Raw genomic sequence first — 17,879 nt, 5'->3', positions numbered from 1 at the left:
ATAAAATAATTGAATTAAAAAATTATACAAAAATAAGAATTTTAAATAGTTGATTTGATATTATATTGATATAATTTTTTCAAATTTTTATAATATTTTCAAATTTATATTTTATTCAAAAATAAAAAACATCATCATTTTTTCAAAATCATATAAGACCACACTATAACATCGACTGAGATAAATAATAAAATAAAATATTAAAATTAAGATGTATCTCGCTGCATTGCGCGAGTACCCTTCTAGTATATGTATAATGTATGTTGTAATAATATACAATTTAGGGGTTGTTTATTTACGATTTACTGGGATTAATTGGGCTTCCGACTTATTTGCACAGTCAGAAATCATAATAGGGTGTTTACTTGGAGTTTATTCACATTGCACAGATGGAGGGTTGTTGTCCACATTCAGCTAAAAAAAAGACACACTTGCCCTTGAGTTTTCATAAACATGCCTCTTCAATACACGCCTCCTTTCACCCCTAGCTTCTTTCAATACACACATCCTTCCATTGAGCCTCATTTTTGTCAATTTCTTCTTCCTTTCTGGCGACCAACGATTTCTCCTTCCATTGAGCCTTCATCGGTTTTCATCAACAAATTGGTTACTGGCAAGATCAATTTTTTCTTCGGTTTTCATTAACAGATCGATTTCTTCTTCGGTTTCATTAACACATCAATTTCTTCTTCGGTTTTCATACAAGATCGATTTCTCCTATTTACTGCGGCAAGATTTTGTTTCTTCTTCGGTTTTCATACAAGATCGATTTCTTCTATCTGCACTGGCAAGATCGATTGCTTCTTCGGTTTTCATAAAGATCGATTTCCTAGACATTCTCAACAGTTTATTTTATTCAATTTCTTGCTTTTTTTTTCCCCAATTCTAGGGGTACGATCTTTAGGGTATCCAATCTTGATTTGGGGTTCTTTAGTTCTAGATATCTGCTTTTTTGTTTTCTTTTTGGATATTTCAGTTTTTTTAGAAACCAAGGTGTTTATGATACTGTTGGTATTAATCAGTTCAATCAAACCTCAAAGACAAAATAATCGATTTGTTAGTAGTTAGTACTATGATATTTGATGAGAATAATGCATCTTGATATTAATTTATTTGTTTGTACTGTGATATTTGTTAAACAATGTTCAGTTCATTGATGTGTAAAATGATCAATTTTGTCATCCAAATCATCGATTCAGAAGAAAAAAGAAACAACACTACATGTTTATCTAGACAGACAAATTTATCCATGCATGACTTGATAGAAAATTTGATAAACAACCCCTTAATCTCGTTACGGAAAAGCAAAATCACCATGTACTACTTTTATATTATTTTTTGGAGTCCTCATCATCCTATATAAAACATAAAATATGGAGTTAAAAAGCAATTGCATTATTGTTTCAATATCATTTCAAAGATCACAATCAAGTCTTAACTGCATATTTGAACAACTTTAAAATCTCAATGCCTTTTCTAGCTCTAAATTGCATCTTTTTTTCAGAAAAAATATATAGACGTGAAGATCTACTGAGTTTCATCATGTACTTTAACGTCAACAATGACAAATAATAGTTTAACCTCATGTTATAACAAGTTTAAATAAGCATGCATGCTCCCTATAAAAACCTTAATCATAGGGTAACAACGTAGAGTAACCACAAACAACAAATACATGTAATAATCAAACAAGAAGCGCGTTCTTGTCGATTTATACATTATATGTCGACAAAAAAACAACATCCTTGCACTCAAAGCAATTATCTATGTGACCACTATATCCTATAAGAGCCCTTGCACTTTGAATTAACCTTAAACCATACAATCCACACATTATAAAACATGTTTATGCATTTTTACAACATAAAACACATTTCGAATACTAACTTTAATTCTTACAACTTATAATACTTCATGTTAGAGTCTCATATCTGCTAGACTTGAATCATTTCTCTTAAATATATGTTGGAATCTTCTTTATCTTTTCAAGGGCTCTTTTAGAGAGTGATATGGGGGTTCCACATATTTTTCACATAGTATCAGAGCCATGGTCTCTCGATACTTTTAGAGCAATATGTATTCATCTAGCCCTCTCGCCTGTCTAGCATCCTCTTAGTACTCTGGAGCAACGTGTTCGTCTAGCCTCTGTTGAAGTAGACAACATATCTTCTCTTCTCAAGAGCTCTTTTAAAAAACGGTACAAATGTTCTACGTATTCTCACACTACCTTCTATTTAACCAAAACAAATAGAGATATTACAACTTATTATTTATCCCCTCTCTCTCTCTCTCTCACACACACACACACATATATATATATATATATATATATATATTATATTGTGTTTTGGTTATGGGTGATGCACTTGAAGTAGATAGAATATGGATAACAATGAATATACTCATAAAACCCATCATGCAGTAAACCACTCGCTGTTTTATCTTTTTTCCGCCCACAAACTCGTGCCACCGAAACAGGTAGCCAAGGCCCCATCTAATTTTAAAATAATATCGTTTATTTTAATAAATAAAAATAATATCACTTTACCTATAAGTGATGATAGTAAGTGTTACTGATAAATGTTTTCATTGTAAATATTTGATAAAACAACATCTACGACAAAAAAAAAATTGTTTAAAAAATATATAAATATAATTTTAAAAAATATTAAAAAGTATTATATTTATTTTGGTTGTATCGTCATTCTTGGAGAATTCTATCGAACACCGTAAACATTTTGCTTTTATGGGAACTTTAGTAAAGAAATTTGAAGAATATAATGGATAAAGTAGACAATATTCTATTATAGATTAGATGGTTAATGATTTTCTCGATTAATTTATTCTCAAACAAAATCTTCCTTTTTCCATGCATTATAATCGAATGCAATTAGTTATGATTAATTGTAAATGACATAGATATACGGTATATGAATATTATTTTTTTAAACCCGTATAAAAAAGTTGATTACTTGTAACCCTAACCGACTCTACAAAACATGTCTCCAAATACGTCAACATGAGGGGGTTATTTGTTGGCCCACTCAACGACTGAGACTAGCGTTGTATCAAACCTTCGGACCTGTCTTATATCTGGACAAAATTACCCATCCATTTGCCAACTGAGTTACATGCCGAAAGCTACTTTCCCCAAATCTGAATTTGCATTACTACATGATACAACTTGTAAACAAAATCATTTAATAAGAGAGGTTAACCAATACTTCGTCGACTAGTTTTAATTTCGATTGTCTATTGATCAACAATTTCAAATTTACATTTTTTTTTGCTTTATTGGTTTTTTCAGGGTTTTCATACTAACATAAAAAAATTGAAGTGTTTTTGACGTGAAACCTAACATGTCTGGCATTTAATTGTGAAAATGTTGAGGGTATGCAGGGAAACAAGCATGCTATTGTTAAGGGGTAGTAGATGGATCTGCGTACATCTCATCCCTATACCCAAATTACAAGTAATATTTATTGGTTAATTTGATTCAATTTGGTATTTAAAAGTGAAAATCTTTAGGTTTATTAGAATAGCCAAGACTTTCGGTAATAAAGTGGTGGTCGTGCCTTCAAACCCTAATTTAAGTGTTTTAATGTACGAGCAACAAAAAATCATCCATGTGATATGGTTTTTTTTATGTCTATTAAGGTATAGTTTTGAGATTAGCTGGCACTAATCAAAAGAATCCCACTATTATGCTCTAAAAATGGATACTTACGAGAAAAGACTGTAATGATGATGCAAGTATGAACTTTCCTTTAGATGTAGATGAACTTCCAGGTAACTACTAACGAATTAGACATATCTTTATGACCCAAGTACAAGAAACAAAAGTAAGTGGATTGGACCCATATAAAAAGAGAAATCATATAAGTGTTATTTGATAAAAAGAAAAAGCAATAAAGATGAAATTGAAATTGTGTAAATGAAACGTCTTTTTGACATGAAACTTGAGTTTTAAAGAAATGTTCATATCTATTATCTATTGCCAAGATGCGCATTGACTAACTCTAGTTTTCACTTTTCGAATGAGATTTGTCTGGTTTCATAGAAAAGATAGACACTGACTACACATGTAAACACGTACAGTTGTCCATGTACGGCTCTTTGGTTTAACAAAGGTTGCGGAAAGAAGCCTTTACATGTTTGCTTTACGAAAAACTTGTTTTCGTGAGTTGACATCATGACCTGGTCATAACAATGTAAACTTGCGTGTTAGCTGTTTTAGAATAGGTCTTGATGTTAAATGTATCCTTTTTTGAAATTCAAAAAGCTATAAAGGGTAAAGAAGACATTTGAGCCTATGACCAAATATTAGTGTGAAGCCTATATGGCCATACACCCACCCATTATTGTTGAAGCTAGTGGAGGTACCAAGTCCTATAATGTGAATACCCCACCTCAAATTGTCAAAGGTTCAACTTGTCAAAAGGTATGTAAAGGGGGTGGGGGTAAAGATGTCACTCATGGAAGGGTGGAGTTTTAAAGAGTGTTTCCTGATAGGAAGCTAGTAAATTCATCACAAATTGTTAGGTGTCCATTTAAAAATTAGAGAGAAAGGAACCACAAGGGTGGTGTTTGATTGGTTTAAATATGACTCCAAAGGTTAAAAGTATTAGGAGGTCCTAAATTTAAATCCAAGGTCGACGACGACGGCCTTACACCATTGGGAGACTTCGAATAAACTGGAGTACATATAGGATAGACCGGTGCTAAAACCTTGGAATAAAAATTTATTTGTGGTCACGGAGGTTCAAATACGATGACTCCGGGTTATCTGTAAAGCAGGTGGTCGTCCTGGGATTAGTCGGCTCGCATAGCTGGTTGGATATTCAGGTTAATAAAAAAAATTAGAGAGAAAGGTAGGTTTTTGTTTACATACAAACACATGTTACATTTAAAAACTAGCTGATAGAAAAAATGTTACATTATGAATATGTATTAATATAAGATAATGTTAATGGTAGGTAAAGTTTATTAACAAAAACATAAACTTATCATTTAGAAAACTCAAAAGACTGATCAGTCATTATTATTACTGGAGTATTAGTCCAGTCAAACTTTATTTGACAACCACATACGCCATAATTTTGAATCATGCAATTAATGATTTAATGATTGCTAAACATATGTTTAATTCACTAGGTTCACTGTTCATATGCGTAAGCTTAATTGTATGATGAAATTATTCAAAATCACATCTTATGGAGGATACATCTCATCAAACTACTTGATAACTAAATGTTCAAGAAAGAGAATATATGAAATGAGAGCAACAATTATGATGATTCACGTGCTTAATTAGTGAACAAGTTTAATCGTATTTGATGTTAAATTATTTTGATTTCTTTGTGGAAAAATGTTTGATACATTTAATTGATGTCAAGAGTTTGAATTCATGTTGGATGTATACTGATGACTTTTGTCAAACATACACCGATTCGTGTTTCTTTTTCTATTGAATGAACGTTTTCATGTTGTCTATTTAACAATAATATGTTATAGAAATCTAATGTCGAAAGATAAAGTTATTACTTTAACATCCAAAGTAGAGTAAATAATAGTAGGCCAGAGTAAGTCAAAGACTTGGTTAAAAAATAATAATAATTGATCTTGTCGAGCATGCCAAGTTAAACTTGTTTTACTAGTTAAAATGAAGGGTATGCTTTTTACTAGGGGTGAGCAGCGGAACCGGGTACCCACTTGCGGACTGGAACCGATATGAGTGGTTTCGGTTTCTAAAATGCGGAACCGATTGAGAATGGTTCCGGTTCTCAATTTTTCGGAACCGTTACCCGTCGGGACCAGTTCCGGGTACCCGGAACCGGCGAATACCCGGTATTTTTCAATTAAAAAAAAGTATATTTTTTTAATACTAAATCTATACTATATTATAAAGCATTTGACAAAAACTCTTAAAAACCACTTTTTATGCATAAAGTACTGTTTATTAATGCATATTACTTAAAACTCAAGATTGCAAGTAGATTGTGCGTAAGGTACAACTTATTAAAGCTTCATATCTGAATTCGTGTAACTAACTGCATATAAACATAATCAAATACATGATAAACATCTCATTTTAAATATAAAAAATCTAAAATATAATTAGGATAATCATTGAGTTCTAATAAAATACTTAATTATTATCTTTATAAAATGGTATATTATTAAACCAAAAATAAATTATTTCGTTATTAAACTTAAATTAAATTATAAAAAAAAAATTAAAGAAGTTACATAAAAATTGAAAACTTTTAAATAATTAATCTGGTATTAACATTAATATATATATTTTTTTTCAAATTTATATTTTATTCAAAAATAAAATCATTATTGTTTTCTTAAAAACACATAAAATCGTATTATAACATCGAAAGAGACAATTAATAAAATAGAACATTAAAATCGAGATGTGTCTCGCTGCATTGCACGAGTACTCTTCTAGTTTAAGTTAAGTCAAGAACTTAGAACTCTAGATTCATAATTTGAGATAAAATGATTCGTATTTTTCTCAAATTGTGTGTTTAATTGGATTCGTAGTATGTAATTGTTAAACTTTGAACATTTATAATTATAGTATGTAATAGTTAAACTTTCAACATTTACTATTAGTCTATTATGATTTGTAATCGTTAAACAATATTTGTAACCATTATTTCATATAATTTGTATTCTTTTTTATTTATTTAGTGTTTTGACGATATTTTATTTTTTATTTATAAATAACAAAAATTTAATATTTTAGGAAGCAGGTACCGGAACAGAAACCGGTTCCCCGTTCTAAAAATTCAAGAACCGCTCTAACCGGTTCCGGTTCTAATATCTCAAGAACCGTCGGTTTCAGTTCCTGTCAAATAGGACGGGTACCCGCCTATGCTCACCCTTATTTTTTTTACTTAACAAGTTTAATGATTAATTCACTCGACCATTAAGCTCTAAAATTCTAATTCCAATATAAAGTTCAATATCAATATTGTCATCCTCTACCCGGTATCAACAACTATTATCACAACACAAAATTTACATACACAATTTTTTTTTTGGATTTTCAGGTAACTCTAATATTAATGCCTCAATATACCATCTATCTAAAACAAAACATTATTTCAATATTCAAATCAATATATCTAATTTCCTTTTTTGTCCCTTTTTGTGCTACCTCAAACTTGATACTGGCTTGGATTGCAAAATTTTAAAAAGGTTTCCGCTAGGCGTAGGGCCTAATAAGAATCGGGTTTTCTTACACAATGACGCCAACAATTTTTCAGAACACGTTTCAGAATCATGTATGTCCAAATATTCACTAATAAGATGCATAATTTTATAAACAATATTTAATTTCGCAAACCAGATATAGTGGTGATCTTAAGTTCCCATTATCCCATAGTTGGTCAACGCTTTTATCTGCTACTACGGTTTAAACCCTGTAGATCCACTTGTCTACTCTTACACCAACATAGGGATTCCAAGGTCAGGAGCCACGGAGCCAGAAGACCGTTCGRCGATCCTACTTCTGATGTCATCCCCTTCTATTCCCTCCCTGTTGAGCACTCTTAACTACCGGCACAAACTCCCTTCTTATATCTAATGTAGGAAACTGTTGACCTACTTGTCGACTCCATAACCCATATCATCTGTGTCCATCTCCATTGTATGCAGTAGCTAATACTCGATTTGAATAATCTGCTAACTCGGTTATGTGTCTCCAAGAATTCTTATTAGATGTTATATCAGTAGGAATTGTCTAAGACCTTGTTTGTTTATTTATAAAAAAAAATTCCTATCAGCCTTTTATATCTGATTTATTAAGAGGTAAGGTCATTTAGACTGTTTTTTTTTTTTCCAATTTTTCAGAGACACTCGTGTCTTATTTTCCTCTTGTCTGGTAAAAGATAAACCACTTTCTTATTTGCCTCTTATTGTTCTTCAAACCCTCAACAACGGCGTTTCTCCATCAATTAACCTTAATCGATCATTTCTCTGAACCGATCCTTACCAAATCAATCCTCACATCTCTCAATTGATGTATTTTAATAGGATTTAAATGTGTTAAACACCGTTGATGACACATTTTCGTTTAAATGAATTTTAATTATATAATTTAGATGTAAATTTCGTAATTATGAGGAATAAATATGTGAAATTGTATAAATTTATCTATAAATTCAACACTATAAATTTTTAATGAGGTAAAATAGACAATTTAAACAAATTCATATGTTTATCAGTTTATAAAAACAAACAGTCTTATTGATTCAGATTTCAGACTTCAACCCCACTTCTTATAAATCAGAAGTAAAATAAGACTTCAAGCTTAAATTTTTTTTAAAAAACAAACGCCACCTAAGGTTATTATATCCATTCTTAGTTGTTTATTCTCTACCCCTCCTCACCTCCTGGATTGTTATGTTCTCCACTCTGCTCACGGTGGAAATTGTCCAAATCATTGTAATCTACTTTCAGCTTATCCATGACTCCTAACTCATCCCAAAAGTCATCATGTCCAACCAGCCATAAGTCTATTAGGCATACCACATTTCCAATTCTTACCCAAAACCTAATTTATATATTTACACAGCTTATTACATAAAGCTTTTTTAGTTTTATAGCAATGGATGGAATTGACTACTATTCATGTTTAGACATCTTATTTCAAAGTGTTTAAGGGAGTGTTTGATTAGAGATATTAGACAGTAATCAATGAGAATGAAAATAAAAGAAACTGTTTGGTTTTCTGTAATATAATAGGATCATTCCACCAGAAGCCCATAATTTCATTCCTGGTTAAACCGGATAGAATGAAAATTCATTCTCTGTCATTTTCATTTCTCAACCTGATCTAAACAGAAACTAAAAAGATAAAAATAGCTTAGGATTCTAAGGTTATCAAAATGTTTAACACTAGTTCAAAACTGATGTGAAATGATTCTATCTGATTAATTGTGATTTTTTTTATATGTTGTGAATTTACATTAAATATTCAAAATTATTAATTTGTTTTGAGGTTAGTTATAGAAAAAGGAATCAATCCAGCCCTGCTGGCCCAAACCTTTTTGTCCACTTTGAGCTTCCTTCTAATAATAATTCATATAAAATATTCTTTTTACAAGATTTAAATAAAATACATAACATTCCCTTACAACATTAAAACTAAATCAATTCATACAAAAATCACAATTTACATTTTTTTAAAATATTCAATTAGATATACAACACATGCTTGTCATGTGCTACTTCATTTAAGGTATTTATTATGTTTACATTGAAGTGATGTCTTTTGTTTTTTTATGTGCCAATTTTATCCATATATATTTGTAATTTATGTTAAATTAATAAAGCTTGAGTTTTTATTTCTGAATATGTAATTTTGTTGGGTCTGAGTTAAAACTCATCTTAACAAATTGTTACCATCATATGTTAAAACTCAGACATTATCTGACACATTTAACCCTCATCTTCTGTCCTATTCATGATGCTTACTGTTTCATCCTCCTCACCCCACCCATTCTAGACTCTGTTCAATCAAATATCAACTGTAGCTGTAATTATGTTTTACTGCTAATTGGCTTTGGCTCTCATATCCAACAGCATAAATCCATGGCATCCAACTATTGGCCATACAAACCAAATATCTTTTTCTTCAACTGGCCAGAATAGATTGATCTGCCAAAACCAGATACTACTACCCAATCAAAGCTACTTTCAATACTTTTGAAACATACCCACAATAATATGACTGTGTGCGCTTAAACTGTACTGGGCTATTCCCATATCCCAAAAGTATAACTGTATAAACATAAGGATGTGGATGTAGATGATGGAAACAAACATGAATTTGGTTATGGAACATGCAACAAGGAAGATTGTTAAAATTTGGTTATGTGGATGTGTGTGCTCTTTAGCTTTAGATTTCAATCATCTCTCTTGTTCTTGGTGTAGCAATACTTAATGATCTACAAGATAAATCAGAGGTAAGCAATACAGCATAAGTGAGTGTTAAAATTGGGCTCAAACAACAGAACAGTCAACTTGAACTTCATTATGATTTTTTTTTCTTTTTGCAGTTTATTGGCACAGGGAGTAGGCTGCCAAGGAACAAAGGAAGCACACAAAGATATGAAAGGAAAAAAAAAAAAAAAACAAAGAAAGAAGAAAGGTGCACCCCTGTGACTAAAGAGGAAGCAGATTATGGAAGTACTGAAATTGAGTTGCAACAATGTTTAAGAGAAGTGATGGTGAAAATGAAATTATCATCTGGCAATCGACAATGTTACCCCTGAAAAGAAAGTTTAGGTTAAGATGAGAAAAACCTATGGTCAGGTCCTCAGCAACCCATTACAGCACAGTTGTAAACGAATACTCCAGCATGTTCCTTGATACCAAGAACCTTCCAATCCAAGATGCCATCTTTGACCCCTGATTTTGGAGTCCAAGAATTGAGAACAATGGCTTCACCCTCTGGACCCCTTTGTCCACCCACTACTAGAAGTCTTTCCCCACAAGCCTTGAAGGCTAGGCCCCAACCGTTTGAAGAATCAGCCCTGACCGGAAGTCTGCCCAGAACATCCCACGAGTTCTTCTCTTTGTCATATTTCTTCACCATATTGCTCAAATACTCAACTGCATACAGCTCATCACTAACTACTGCAACAAGAGGAGGAGCCTGGGCAGCCCTGTTTACATTAGGGTACATCCCATCGATTTTCCTCCACTTTTTCGTCTTAAGATCAAACTCTTCTCCACAAGTTAATGAATCATTGGGACTTGTCATCCCTCCTATCACATAAAACTTTCCATCCATGAAAAAACCGGAGCATAATCTACGAGGGGAGTGCATATTGGGCAACATTGTCCATTTACCAGTTGATGAATCGTATAGCTCTGCAGATTTCAGAATGTTTCCATTCTGGTCACTCCCTCCTGCAACAATGGCTATTGATCCAAGAGTCCCTGACCCAAATAAACAACGAGGATGATTCATTCCCTCACACTTCACCCAAAGCCCACGAACCAAACTGTACTTCCATATGGCAAACTCAAACAGTTCACGACCAAAAACCAGCAATTCACTACCCACAGCTAAAGATTCCTTATCTGCGTGATTAAAACACTCGTCACAAGGAATTTTTGGCAACCTCATCCACTTCTTTCTCGTTGGATCAAACCCCTCCCACCCCCTAGGATCAGAAACCATATACACCCAATGCTCTACTACTCCCAATTGTTTCCTTAACTCATACAAATACCCACTTTTCATGAGAAAATTAAACCTTGTATTTAGACATGATAGTGAAGCATAATCGAATCTGCATACCCAAGAAAGACAAATTAAAGCAACATCATCATACATGCCAGGAAGAAGAGAATCATTTGATCCATATTTCAGCTGACCATCATACTGTCCTCCCTTGTTCTTCATCTTTTCTACCCCACTTCCTTCTTCTAGATCTTTTTCTTCCTCCAACAAATATTCTGAGGAAGAGTTATTTATCTTGTAACGAGAACTCATCAACTTCTTTTTATCAGAATCTAACCCCATTTTTCTCACAATATTTCTGTATAACCCAAATTCCCAAAACCAAACTAGGTGTATATACCCCCAAAAAATGAAGAAAAAAACCCAATTTGAATTTGCTATACCTCTTTATCCCAATGAACAAAATCCAGTTTTGATCTTTCAATGTAATTATTCTACATCCTATCCATCAATTTATGCAAATCAGAAGAACATGAAAACCCCCCAAAAAAGTACCCACCAGGAATCATATATCAAACAAGTTTGCAACACATATCAACCTTCTACCCTTGAATCGATCAAAATCCATCAAAACACTCAAAACCTTTCAACCAATTTTTTTCTTTGTGGACGAAAACATCAAATCAAATTGAATTGATACAAACAGTGGTTGAGATAAGTAAGATCCAAATATAACAGCGGCGCGAAAAAAATCTGGATCTCACCGTAATAGCATCACGAATCACGTCGATGAGAGAGTCGCCGGAGATTATTGAAATTCGGATCTCAGAGGTCAAAAAGAAGGCAGCAGAGCCGGAAACAACCGTGCACATGCAGACATCTCGCCGGCAATCCAATGGAATCCTCCGTGTGTTTGAGAGACAGAGAGAGAAAGAGAGATGAGATAAAAGGGTACGTCTTCTAAACTCTAGAAAGACTGAAACTGGTTGAAAGAGAAAATGGACTGAAAGTGAAAAAAGATGTTCTGTGTCTAAATATTACACTAAGACCCCTTAAGATTCGCTTACTTTGCAACTATCATCCTTTGTTTTTTTAGTTTATCCATACAATTCCACACAATTTATTCCAAGACCCTCAAAACGAAGGTAATTTCTGTAGAAAAATTCGCAATCCAAATTAAGTTTTCTTGCAAAAGATAAAAAGACAACGTTGGTCATGTGTGTGCAACACGATTACAGATATAATGAATATAAGAATTATAACAGAATTGAAATGCCCGTTGTCAACTATGATTGCTATAAAGGCCCATAGAAGACAATTTCCATCGAAACAACTGAGTTATTGATTAAACTCTAAACGTAGCATCAAATCATCCATTTGTCATGACAAAAGTACATGCAAACAATTAAGTAATGGAAGATGGGGTAAACTGCTTTTTCAACAAGTACGAAAAAAAACATTTCATAAGTTTGAAGTAAAATATGAATAAAAACAAGTATTGTATTTCTATATTTTATTCAATTTTAATGATTTTATCCATCCGTAAATCTTGTTGACTTAAGACAAATTGATGACAGAAAGAATAATTTGATAGAGAAAAATTAATCATTTTATGGTGATTTTATATCGGATTATTTGATCTTATTTAGATAAAGATGCGTGATTTTGAAAGTATAAATATGTAAATATAGATTTTGATTTTCGATATATTAGTGGATTCAACTTCTAGTATCAGAGCAATTCTATAAATTTATTTACTAGAAAGCAAAAAAAGGAAAATAAATCAAATGGCATTTGTCCTAGCAGTATCGTAACATTTGGCCTCCAAATATTCAAATCTCATCAAATGTGAGGAGGGTGTATAAGTTTATTTGTTGCATTTGTCGTATGTATTATATAGTTAAAAAAGGAAAATAAAATACGTCATAATGAATAGTCAAAAGTTATAGTTGAATTCTATTTCATTTATGTGTTTAGTTTGAAAGAAAGTTTCGATTCAAAAATCTTGGAATTTCAATGAATTCTCACAAACAAAGGATTTAGAAATCTTTTGTAGATGACTATGTTGGAAAATATTGGTTTTATACCCGATTTAGACCCAAAAATATACTCGAACCCATGATCGAGATCAACATATATCTATAGGTTTGCGTAGTCTGAGTAAAAGTTCTGTTTTGACATATTTCATGTATAAAACGGAATTGATACGAATGAGAAATTGATTGTCAAAGTACTGGTAGAGGTTAGTCCCACATTGGTGGAAAAGTGAAACCCATATGGGTCTATATTTCATAGTTGATACTTGATATAAATAAAGCTTGTGGGAGGAAAGCCTCTATACAGGTCCACTTACATAGGAGATGCAAAATTGGACCAAAATGTGCTTGAATCAATGAACTAGTGTGTGAGCGTGTGTCCGCATGCAGCTCGAGGTCGACCAAAAAATTCAAAATCAGCTTCGCTAAATTTTCTTACGTTTTCGAAATTTGAATCAATTTTCTGCCAAAAAAAATCAGATTTCGATTTGGATACTTATTAATAGCTTCCATCAGTATCTTACTTAATCGAGGAAACTTTCAATCATTTTCTACCACAACTGAGCTCTCCAACAGTAAAGAGAGCCTCGACTCTCTCAAATTCACACCGGAAGCTGCAATCCCCTCTAATCGACTTTGTCTCGACTTCTCCGCAAAGTAAACCTCACTCGTTACTTACGTTCGCGGTTTCTCGTAAATCGTTTTGGTCGTTGTATCTTGGGAAACAGACGCACCATATGGGGGTGAATCTGTTTTAAGAAAACCATGTCAAACCCGAGCCTCAACCATCCTTTACTTTTTGGTTTTTCTCGCATATTGAATACCTATTCCAACATATTTTCATTTCAAATCCAAACCCATGAATTTCAATTGTTTTCATCGCATCTTTACCCCGCCTTTTTTTCATCAAATCTTTCATAAGATTTGTAACATAATTGAATTCAATTACATTCCAGATCTTAAAACAAAAAACTAAAGCTTCTAGATCCTCTCACAAAATCCTCTTGTTGCAATAATGCGTCTAAAGAGGCTTACTTATCTTATAGTTTAACGTCTATATCTGTCTTTGGTTTCAGTGCTTGTTGTTTTGTCTGGTTCAACAATACCACTTGCTCTTGAATTCAAAAATCATACTCGGACCTTCTTTTTATTATTATACCTAACTACAACAAATGTGATAATGGAAATAAATCATTTTTCTCATGAATGTTCAATTTATCGACCATCTTAACACTTAACATACGATGTTGATTTTATAATTAGGGTTAGGTTCTCGCAAGAAGAAAGTTAAGGTGAGAAGTGTAAAAATGGATCTTCATCCTTGGATACACATTAGGATGAGATGCATCGAGATGAGATATACAGAAATGCATTGGATCAATCACCGTATCAAGCACGATTCATGGGTGGGTTTGAGATTCATGGTTACAGTTAAATTATTGTTTAATATTATTGGTAGACAACCACATAAAAGGGACACCACGGCTCCACCATCGACTTTTAGTTCAATTTGGTTTCTAATAGTCCTCTTTATTCTAGCCATTTACGTTTTCAATTGATCTACCATTACGTAATTCCCTTTTCTTTTTTCTCATCATGCTCAAAAGGCTCCATGAGCAACAACTCTTAAGATATATTAAGACCATTTTTCATGCATTACGAAAGAATTCAAATACAACGCAAAGAAATGATTGAGAATCTAAAATCAAACTTGTCGAGCTTAAAAAAATAATTTTTAACTGTCTGAACTGATGATATATTTACCTTACGATGATGTCCTCGACCACCATTTTAAATGTTTTTTGACCTAACCTAATACATAACATTTATGCCGCCATGAGGATTAAAAGTTGAAATTGCCATACAGTTGTGATTGTCCTCTAGAAAAATGGTCCATCTAATCATCGATCCAGAGATAATGAATTTGGTGTGGAAAGTGACAAAACAAAAAACATGAGCATCTGTTTTATCACTTTATCAACATCAAGAAAATGAAATCATTGGTGTTTTAGAAGCTCTGTATTAATCACGATGTGATTCCCAAACTAGGGCCAAATTGGTCATATCAATCCATGACATCAAACCCATTATGATCATGATAGATAAAATCACCAACCATCGAAACTAAAAGCACAGTTGTAACAAGATGTAGTCATGAGCTTGAGTTTACTTCAACGTTCAAATACTGATTAAATGGAGATCAATAAACATAGGAACAAGGTAGCCAAACATACACACTCAGATGAGTTTTATGAGATGTTTTAAAACAAAAGCGTTGTACGGACATAAGACACGACAAAACATAAAATAAAATAAAATAAAGGAGTAACGAATGGATCGCTTTTTCTTAGGTAGCCCACGAAAGAGGAGAAGTGGGGCAGACGTAGCATCAAAGGTTTTGGTTTGTGTTGCATGTGAAATCGTAGTAAATATAGCGGTTGTCATTAATGTGATGGTTTAAATGTTGGTTATTTAACATTAAAGTTTTATTTCTTATATACCTATAAATAATGACGTCATACAAGGAATGGATTGGTTTCGTGATAAAGGATAAAACCTACATCCATCATGTGAAGCTACCCTCATTTACAATAATACCCTTTATTACTTTATTAAACCAGATTCAAATGTACTTTCCAAAATATAATTTCTGCATTTAATGACGATTCACCATTTTTGTTTAATTTATGGATATATATATATAGACTTAATCAAATGAGAACTAAATAGTTTATAGTAACTGTGAGATCTAATGTGAATCAGTTATTTAAAATAATTAATGTTATTTATTAAAATAAAATAAAGGGTAAATAGGTGATTTGACAATTTGTTTTTTTTTATAACAAATCAAATCAAATCATTAATTATTCAATTCACACTTACCTAATTGATTTGAATTTACCCTAAATAGTTTGGTTTTTTATAAATGCTTCCATTTATTACTCTACTGATTTTTCTTCCGGCTAAAACATCCGTTAGGGTAATATGGTTGGTGTGAGTGGTATCACAGTGGTACCCCAATTGGTACTACATTGGGTATCACATTGCATCTTGTATGTATTTTGGGTATCACAACGTGGATGATCGGTATGTATTCCTTAAATTTAGATTATGGATTTGATTTTGTTTTTAAGGTTTGGGTTGGTATCACAGTGATACTACAATGAGTATTACATTGTGTATCACAATGATTACTTGGTACCAGCCGTAATAATGTTCATCGGAGGTTGGAGATCCGAGGTCGGAGAGAGGTGAGAATAGAGAGGAGAGGAGAGTTTTTTAAAAATACCTAAAATGCCCTCTAATTATAATTTTAACTCAAATTATCAAGATTACTAATTTTCTAATTTATTCGTTGATATGTGGTTGAGATTGGATTTCACAGTTACCACAAACTAATCAGTTTTTCCTTGAATGGGCTAAGGGTTTTTCGTGAGACCCGTGAGACCAATTTATGTTCATTGGTCAACTTTATAAGCTAATGATCTAAAGATCTAAAGTTGTACGGTGGTAATTTTATGATTATTGAGAAGTCTCGTGGCAATTTTATGATTATGAATGTTTAGATTGTATATCTAATCCAAGGGTTGAGAATTGGTCTTCCGGGTCTCACGAAAAATTCTTGGTCTCACATGATCCCAAGTGTGTGTATATATATGTATATAATTTTAATACACCAAACTTTTATATTTTGTTTAAAAGAAAAAAATTATTTGATAACATTCGATAATTATTTTTCATAGTTATTATCAGTGATGGATCTAGATTTTTTTATCGAGTGGGGACATCTTGGCGTATATCAAAGGTATAAAAGTCACCCAAATGTGCTTTTAGTGGAATTCCACCGTTTCCAGAGATTTTTAAGTTTTTTGTTTGTTTAATTTTCAAAAAATTAAAATTCGATTTTCTGTTTGATTTATAGTTGCTTTTTTTGATTAATGTTTCTTATATTTTCTAATATCCCGGAACACCTCTCAAAGTTTAACGGATATCTTTGATGGCTCAAGAAAATCTTACTTGCAAATAAGGTGAACGAACCCGATTATTATCGACTAAAGTGGTAAAATAGAAGGGTGAGACGAATTTAAGATTATATCATTTTGAGAAGAGAAAATTATTATGAGAAGTGTAAGAAAAGATATGAACCCTAGATCATTTTTAAATTCATGCCACTCATGAATTACGTATATAAGGGAATTGATCTGGTGCATCTCGATTCACTTCATTAGTGCTGACATTCGATTAAAATTGATCCAATTGTGAAGATCTTTTCTTATGCTTATCATCATAACTTCTCTTCTCAGCGAAACCCGACCTTATATCAAAACAAATAACTTTTAGTATGGGCTGGGTCGGGTTCATTTGCAGATATGTTTTCGTCTCTCATTTCTGGTTTCGATAATAGTCCTTTTATATGTTACATATTATTCCAAAAAATTACAATATTAACATAATACTTTAATTTTTTTTTTTGTAAATGTGATAATTTGAGAGATTGTAATCAGTTGAATACACTTTAGATCTCTTTCGAAACATTTCCTTTTGCTCATTTATCTGCTTGAGATAAATTATACATAAAATCGATTTATTTTTTATAATTTATTAATTTGTTATAGTTTAAAAAATATCATACT

The 17,879-nt window shown here is 32.2% G+C and overlaps 1 protein-coding gene across 2 annotated transcripts; it reads right to left on the bottom strand.

Moving 5' to 3' along the window:
• Positions 1-10,030: 10,030 nt before the first annotated feature.
• Positions 10,031-12,166, bottom strand: LOC112524301 (F-box/kelch-repeat protein At5g60570-like). Of its 2 annotated transcripts, XM_025106295.1 has the most exons (2): positions 11,974-12,166; positions 10,031-11,318 (listed from the first exon to the last, which is right to left on the bottom strand). In XM_025106295.1, exons 1-2 carry the CDS (start codon positions 11,982-11,984, stop codon positions 10,337-10,339), a joined length of 993 nt encoding a protein of 330 aa, XP_024962063.1. In that variant the 5' UTR covers positions 11,985-12,166; the 3' UTR covers positions 10,031-10,336. The 2 variants fall into 2 exon arrangements, with proteins under 2 accessions (XP_024962063.1, XP_024993362.1); XM_025137594.1 differs by having other exon boundaries at positions 10,031-12,166.
• Positions 12,167-17,879: the final 5,713 nt, after the last annotated feature.

Source organism: Cynara cardunculus (genome assembly GCF_001531365.2).
Source record: "Cynara cardunculus var. scolymus isolate 2C chromosome LG 1, CcrdV1, whole genome shotgun sequence".
NCBI lineage: Eukaryota > Viridiplantae > Streptophyta > Magnoliopsida > Asterales > Asteraceae > Cynara > Cynara cardunculus.
Note: the sequence above shows the minus strand (reverse complement) of the source record. Positions and strands in the feature narration are given on the sequence as shown.

Bases quoted from the DNA above. Each gene is read 5' to 3' on its own strand.
- LOC112524301 (XM_025137594.1), bottom strand. From the start codon at position 11,551: ATGGGGTTAGATTCTGATAAAAAGAAGTTGATGAGTTCTCGTTACAAG.